The sequence below is a fragment of the Penaeus vannamei genome, chromosome 22, assembly GCF_042767895.1.
Source record: "Penaeus vannamei isolate JL-2024 chromosome 22, ASM4276789v1, whole genome shotgun sequence".
In the NCBI taxonomy this organism is placed as follows: Eukaryota; Metazoa; Arthropoda; class Malacostraca; order Decapoda; family Penaeidae; genus Penaeus; species Penaeus vannamei.
Genome location: NC_091570.1, coordinates 11,913,099 through 11,920,598, shown reverse-complemented (window position 1 = coordinate 11,920,598; position 7,500 = coordinate 11,913,099). Strand labels below are relative to the sequence as shown.

Sequence of the window (7,500 nt, the reverse complement as noted above, 5' to 3'; positions counted from 1 at the left end):
ACAAAAATCACACCAACAAGACGACAAAAAACAGCACAAAAAACAAAACAACACCAACAAAACATAAGAAAAAACAACAACAAAAGTATTCCCTCATACCACAATTCTGAGACGTTCGAACGACCACACGAAGCGAGGAAACGAACACAAGTCTCGTACGCGGCGCCTCCCCCAAGGGCGGGGCCGAAAGCGACTTCAAGCAGTGGCCACAAATCATGTTTATTTATTCCGTCCGCCGTGATCCGTTGACCTCAGTGCGCTGTGTTGGGTTTGAATGAAAGGGAGGGAAGGGGGTGGGTGGGGTGGTTGGGAGGAGGAGGAAAGGGGGAGGGAGGGGAGGGAAGAGGGAGAAGAGTGAAAGGGAGTGGGGGGGGAAAGGGAGGAGAGGAGGAAGAGGGAGGAATAAGGGGGGAGGGAGGAGGAGGGAGGAGTTTGGGGTGGGAGGAAGGGAGAGAGAGGGAGGGATGGGGTGGTAGGGAGGGAGGGGTGAAGGGGGAGGGGGAGGGAAGAAGGGTTGGGAAAGTGGGGAGAGGGAGGAGGAGGTGGGAAGAATGGGGGGAGGTAGGAAGGGAAAGGAAGAAAGGGGAGGAAGGGTTGGGGGATGAGTGAGGGAGGGAGGAAAGGGGGAGGAAGAGGAAGGGGGGGTAGTTGGGAGGGAGGAAAAGGGGGAGGGGGAGGAAGGAGGGGGAAGAAAGGAGAGGGAGGAAAGGGGCGAGGTAGGAAGGGAAAGGGGAGGAAAAGGGGGAAGAAGAGGGGAGGGAGAGAGAGGGAGGGGAGGGGGAGGAAGAGGGAAGGAGGAGAAGGGGGGGAGTAGAGAAGGAGGGAGGGGAAAGGAGAGGGGGAAAGAAGGGGAGGGAGGGAAAGAGGGAAAGAGGGGAAAAAAAGGGAAGGAGGAGGGAGGGGGAAAGAGGAGGAAGGAGGAAGGGAAGAATGGGGAGGAAAAGGGGGGAAAAGGAAAGAGGAGGAGAGGAAGAAGGGTGGGAAAAGGGAGGACAGGGAAGGAGATGGGGGGAAGGAGGAAGGAAGAGGAGAGGAAGGGTTGGGAGAGTGGGAAGGGAACAGAAAACAAAAAAGAGGGAGAAGAAACCGAAGGAGGAAACGAGAAACAAAAAGAGAAAGAGTAGATGAAGAATAAAGAAGAGAAAAGAAAGAAGTAAAGAAAGGGGATGACATAGAGAGAGAAGAAAAAAGAAAAAGAAGTAAGTTGCAGGAAAAACTGAAGAAAAAAGACGACAAAAAAAAAAAAAGAGTGAGAAAAAAAGCACCGACAGGCCAATTAAAAAGCAAACAAACATACCAACTTTGTAACCAAATCCCCTTCAAAAGATTTCTACAAATTCCTTACCAAATACGACCCAGACAACATCGCACACATGAAAAAAACGTGACTAAACCTCTGTCTATTTTTTCTTATTCTTTTCATTTATTTATTTATTATTTTTTTTTTTATAAAACGTAATTAAATAATTCTCTTTCGTTTTAGTTTCTCTCTATTTCTTTTGATTTATTTATAATACGTGACTAAATCTTTTTCTTTTTAGTTTTTCTTTCTTTCTTTTTCTTTTTATAAAACGTAATTAAATCATTCTCCTTTTTGTTTTTTTCTCTATTTCTTTTTTTCTTTTATAAAACATGACTAAATATTTCTCTTCCTTTTTATTTCTTCTTTATATTTTATTTTAATTCCTTTTATATACGCCATTGTCTTGAGAAATTTCAGGAATCTCTCTCTTTCTTTTCATTTTTCCTTTCTTTTTTTTTTCTTTTTACAAAACGTAACCAAAGTCATTCTCTTCCTTTTTATTTCTTCATTATCTTTTATTTTAATTCCTTTTTTATACGCCATTGTCTTGCGAATTTCAGGAGCACAATCTCTCCATTACGAGTGAATGTGTCTTGTGAGATTTACTTACGTGGAGTATAATGTCTTGAGGAATTTGCTCGTCTTCCATTAGCAAATATACGCGAGAGTAATTAGAAAAATATATATTTCCCTCTTTCAAAAAAAGAAAAGAGAAAGAGGGAGGGAGGGGGAGGAGAAAAGGGGAGGGTAGGGAGGGAGGGGAGGAGGAGGGAGGGAGGAGGGAGGGAGGGAAGAAGGGAGGAAGGAGGGAAGGGGAGGGAGGAGGGAGAGGGAGGGAGGGAGGGAAGGGAGGGAGGGAAGGGAGGGAGAGAGGGAGAGAGAGGGAGGGAGAGAGAAAGGGAGAGAGAGGGAGGGAGAGAGAGAGAGAGAGAGAGAGAGAGAGAGAGAGAGAGAAATAAAGAAAAGAGAGAGAGAGAGAGGGTGAGAGAGGTGAGAGAGAGAGAAAGGAAGAAAGAGAGAGAGAGAGAGAGAAGAGGTGAGAGAGAGAAAGAGAGGAAGGGCAGATAGACATTAAAATGAATAGAGTTAGAGAGAGAGAGAGATGAGAGAGATAAAGAAAGAGAGAGAAAGGAAGAAAGAGAGGTAGAAAGAGAGTGAGAAGAGGGAAAGAAAGAGAAGAGAGAGAGAGAGATGAGATTGATGAGAGTAGATGAATAGAGAGATGAGATGAGAGTTAGAGAGAGAGAGAGGAAGAGACAGATAGATAGATAGATAAAGAGAGAGAGAAGAAAGAAAAGCACTACTGGGTTCAGCAAATACGAAAACAATATCTTCCAACCTCCCCCCCCACAAAAAAAAGAAAGATAATCACAGGTATTTTGGAACCTGAAGGCATTTTCTCAGCATTGTGATCTTTCTTGCTAAAGGACGGGAAGTAGAGAGAGAGAGAGAAAGAGAGAGAGAGAGAGAGAGCAGAGAGGGGAGGGGCGAGGGAAGAGGAGGAAAAAGTGAGGAGGGAGAGATAGGAGGAAGGAGGAAAAAGGAGATGGAGAAGGAAAAGGAGATGGAGGGAGAGGGGGAGGAGGAGGAAAAAAAGAGGAGGAGGAGGAGAAGGAGGAAAAAAAGGAGGAGAAGGATGAAAATGAGAAAAAAAAGGAAGAGGAGAAGGAGGAAAAGGAGGAGGAGGAAGAAGAAGAAAAGGAGGAGGAGGAAGTGAGGAAGAAAGGAGAAGGAGGAGGAAGATGAAGAAGAAGGAACTAAGGAAGTTCAGCAGAGTGCAACAATATCTTACACACCCCCCCACAAAGAGAGAGAGAGAAAAAGAGAATCACAGATTTGAGTTTTCAGAGCATTTTCTCAGCATTGAGAGAGAGAGAGAGAAAGAGACGGAGAGTAGAGAGAGAGAGAAAGAGAGGGAAAGAGAGAGAGAGAGAGAGAGACAAGGGAGAGAAAGAGAGAGAGAAAAAGAGAGAGAGAGAGAGGGGGGGGGGTGAGCAAGCGTAGAGAAGAGCGGATGAGCGAGAGAAAAAAAGAGAGAGAGAGAGAGGAGAGAGAAAGAGAGAAAGAGAGAGAGAGAGAGAGAAAAAGAGAGAGAGGTGAAAGATATATATATATATATATATATATATATATATATATATATTTATAGAGAGAGAGAGAGAGAGAGAGAGAGAGAGAGAGAGAGAGAGAGAGAGAGAGACAAAGAGAGAGAGAGAGAAAGAGAGAAAAAGAGAGATGAAGACAGAGAAAGAGAGAGAGAGAATAAAAGAGAGAGAGAGAGAGAGAGAGAGAGAGAGAGACAGAGAGAGAGAGAGAAGAAGAAGACAGAGACAGAGAGAGGAAGAAAGAGAGACAGAGAAGAAAGCAGAAGACAGACTCACACACACACACACACACAGAGAGACAGAGAACAGAGAATAGATAGATAGATAGAGAGAGAGAAAGAGAGAGAGAGAGAGAGAGAGAGAGAGAGAGAGAGAGAGAGAGAGAGAAATTCTAAAAATACTGCTAATGTAAGCAACAACAACTAACCTTCACACCAAACCCACAACCTGTTTGTCGCGTCAAAATTAAACAATCATTTGTGATCTGTTTTTAAATCTAACTTTTTTTACGAACTTTTTTTTTACGAACTGCTGCATAAGTCTGGTGATCTTTTCCAGCTCTAAAACTGCATCTTTTTTATCGTAGTAAAGCTAATGTTAACTAGTTTCCATAATAAGAGGAACTAAATATAAACCGCACCTTTGTACTAGTTTTCTCGGTGGGTTTTCTTGTACGCTCGTAATCCACTCCCAAAAAAAAAGAGGGAATTTAAATTTTGATAAGCATACAATGGCCTTTCAATCCTTATCTGCTACTGAGATCGACATTTACCTTTATGTGAGGATATGAGGGAAGGCACGGATCGATCAGCTATTTAAACATATTGAAAAGGCTATTCAATTCCCTGATCCACGCTTGTTAGAGGCTTGGAGCTGTCGGGTGTCAATCAATTTTAGGGATGAGAGGGAGTGACTAAAAGGCAGAAATAGATGGATTGATAAAGAGAGAGAGGGGGGAAGGAAGAGAGAGGGAGGAAGGGAGAGGGAGAGGGAGAGGGAGAGGGAGAGGGAGAGGGAGAGGGAGAGGGAGAGGGAGGAAGGGAGAGGGAGAGGGAGAGGAGATGGAAGGGAGAGAGGGAGAGGGAGAGGGAGAGGGAGAGGGAGAGGGAGAGGGAGGGAGAGGGAGAGGGAGAGGGAGAGGGAGAGAGAGAGAGAGAGAGAGAGAGAGAGAGAGAGAGAGAGAGAAAGAATGGAAAAAGAGAAAAAATCTAAAGCAAGTAAGAAAAGGAGGAAAGAAAAGAAGAAAAACGATAAAAGAAACTAATCCTCTCAAATTTAAATTTCAGAGAAACTAACTTTTTTGTCGTAAGTAAAACGTTTCGCGGAAGAATACACGCGGCAAACGGGGCTTGATTTACGCGGGATTACACACAAACTAGTTCCGCCTCCTGCTTTTAGGTAAGACATTTTTTCCCATTTTATTATCACTGCAAATGCGATTAGGTTTGAATACTACCGAAGATTGTCAGTCGTAAGCATGAATAATGATGGATGTCAAAAATGTATGATATTTGTAGCTGATGACGGAGGAAGTCAGTCACGACCGGCGGTCAGGAAAAGACGATTTCATGGGAGCCTGTGCAGATGAGGTCATAGCAGTATGCATGTATATATATATATATATATATATATATATATATATATATATATATATATATATATATATATATATATATATATATATATATATATATATATATATATATATATATATATATATATATATATATATACATACACATAAATACACACACAAACACACCCCCACACACAGAAATATAGATAGATAAATAGATAAACACCCACACACCCACACGCGCGTGCGTGTATCTATCTACATAGATATATATTTATGTAAAGAGATACATGCATGGAACACAATATAAACATCTCACACCAAAATCTGACCGCCAAACAAGTGTCACTTCACGGCCAAGGCTCCTCCACGGACGCTCTTTCGGGAAACAAAATGGCGATCTTCACAACAGGTTAACCCAGCACGTAGTCACCCTTTTACCATTGACTAAAATTGAAAGTCAATGTCATTCAGCCATAAAAGATTTATGGGATTAAAAAAAGGCCCAGATGGAGTATAATGATGGGGATAAATATGAGAAGAACAACAAAAAGGTAAAAATATCAGGTTTCCGAAAAAGCGCGCGGAGAGACCTCTTTTTCTCGGCGCCTCGGCTCCCTCGGCTCCCTCGGCTGCGTCTCTACGGAACGACAAAGGTCCACTAACCTTTTCCCTTCAGCGAATGGCGCCGTTCTGAAGGGCTTCCGATCGAAGAGAAACAAAAAAGCGATTCTTTGCAGAGATTCGGTCGAGGAGGATCCAGACGGGGATTGGGGAGGAGGAGGGGGAGGGGGGAGGAGGTTGTTACCTGTGCCAACGAACTCTCCGGGCCGGCCTTTGCATCGCTCTCCAAGGGGCCGGGAAGGGTCGGGAAGGGTGGCTCTCCAGGGCTCTCAAGGTCGCGGAAGGGCTCCTCGTGGCGGGTGATCCTCAGGACGCCGAGGGTGTGCTGGCGTCGCACTTGGCCCACTTCTAGGATCGAGCTGTCCCGAGTTTTTTGCTCCTTTCGCTTCACGGCCAATGGTGTAATAGGCTGATATTGCCCTGAAGGAGGAGGCTTTTCCTCCGCTCAGCCCTTCAGCCTTCTCGGCAAAGTGCCACGGAGTGCCAATCCGACAGCCCCGAGCGAGAAGCGTTCCGTAATGGCACGCAAAGCCGCCGCGATATTACGAATCTGGACGCAGGTGGTACTGCATGCCATCTTCCGACTATGTTCGAATATCGGGACAATGAGGAAAATTGTCCCTCCGAGCCCTTTCGCCGCACTGCCGCCGTTCCCCCGCTTCCCCAAGGCAGCTCCGAGGCCGGCGCATCCCCACGGGGACAGTCCCACGTGGCTGCACCGCCTCCCCGTCGGCCTCCTGCAGACTCCGCCGATATGCCAGAGGTTCATCAAATTCGTAAAAGGTTTAGTGGGTCCTCGGGGAAGTCCCTGGACGGAGGAGGAGCGTCGCGACCCTAATCTCCTCTGTTCCCCGCTTGTTACGTCGACACAGCGGTTCGTGCGCGCGGAAACGGGTTAGTATCCATGCCGGCCTTAACTACGCATTTCTTGGGCTATGGGGGCCTTTCCCTTATCACGACGGGGGAGGAATGCTTGCAAGTTCTCGAAGCTTCGGTGGCCTCCTGACCTATCGGGGACCGGCAGCGCCGAGGGGTTGCTAGGCTCGCGACTTTAGACATTTAATCTTGAAGTTCAAAGGGAAAAAAAAGCAGATGGTTCATGCAATTGCTGGGGAAGGAGCCGGATGCATGTCCTTAAGTGTAGTGACTGTACTGACTTTGAATTGACAGTTCTTTAAGATGTTTTATGCCGGAATTATCGCACCAAAGGTTATTTCTGTGTCGTTATTGATAGTACAGGCCCATATATCTATACGAATATATTTTGAGAAAAAAAAAAGCAGACAAAAAACAGATATGATACGAAAAAACTTCAAGACCTACCCACTCTGCAGTTTTCTTCCTACTTTTTATAACATCACCGGCTTCGCAAGGCTCGTGGTAGCCAAGTCTAACGACAAAGTTCAATTGCAAATGAAAAACAGATATAATTGAACATTTTACCCCTTTTGTTATAGACTGAAATATCACCAACAAAGAGAACAAGCAGAGAAGAAGAACAAAACGAACAAAGCATATAACAGCACTCATGGATAGCAACTCAAACAGAACAACTCCAGAAATAGAATGTTAAAAAGAACCAACGTAAACATACCGAAAAAGGGAAGAAAAAAAAAAAGAAAATCAAACGAAAAGACCAAGAAATAGAGAAACAGAGATAAAAAAATAAAAAATAAAAAATAAAAAATAAAAATGAAATACCAAGAAGCAGAGAAACATAGAGACAGAAAAAAGAAAAAAAGAAAAAGAAAGAAAAAGATTAAAGTTAAAGACCAAGAAACAGAGAAACACAGAGACAGAAATAGAAAAACCAAAAAGAAAAAGAAAAAAAAATAATCAAAATTAAAGACCAAGAAACAGAGAAACACAGAGACAGAAAAAGAAAAACCAAA

At 44.0% G+C, this 7,500-nt stretch overlaps 1 protein-coding gene across 5 annotated transcripts in view; it reads right to left on the bottom strand.

Moving 5' to 3' along the window:
* LOC113830095 (proton channel OtopLc) overlaps positions 1–7,500 on the bottom strand; it is a 172,040-nt gene that overhangs the window by 127,275 nt on the left and 37,265 nt on the right. Inside the window, exon 1 of one of the 5 annotated variants that reach the window (XM_070136558.1) lies at positions 5,793–5,842. The exons of the other annotated variants lie outside the window; for them this stretch is intronic. Coding sequence (XP_069992659.1) covers positions 5,793–5,827 — 35 coding nt within the window. The 5' untranslated portion in view covers positions 5,828–5,842. Of the gene's footprint in view, positions 1–5,792; positions 5,843–7,500 lie in introns of those variants that run through there. 5 annotated transcript variants of the gene reach the window in all.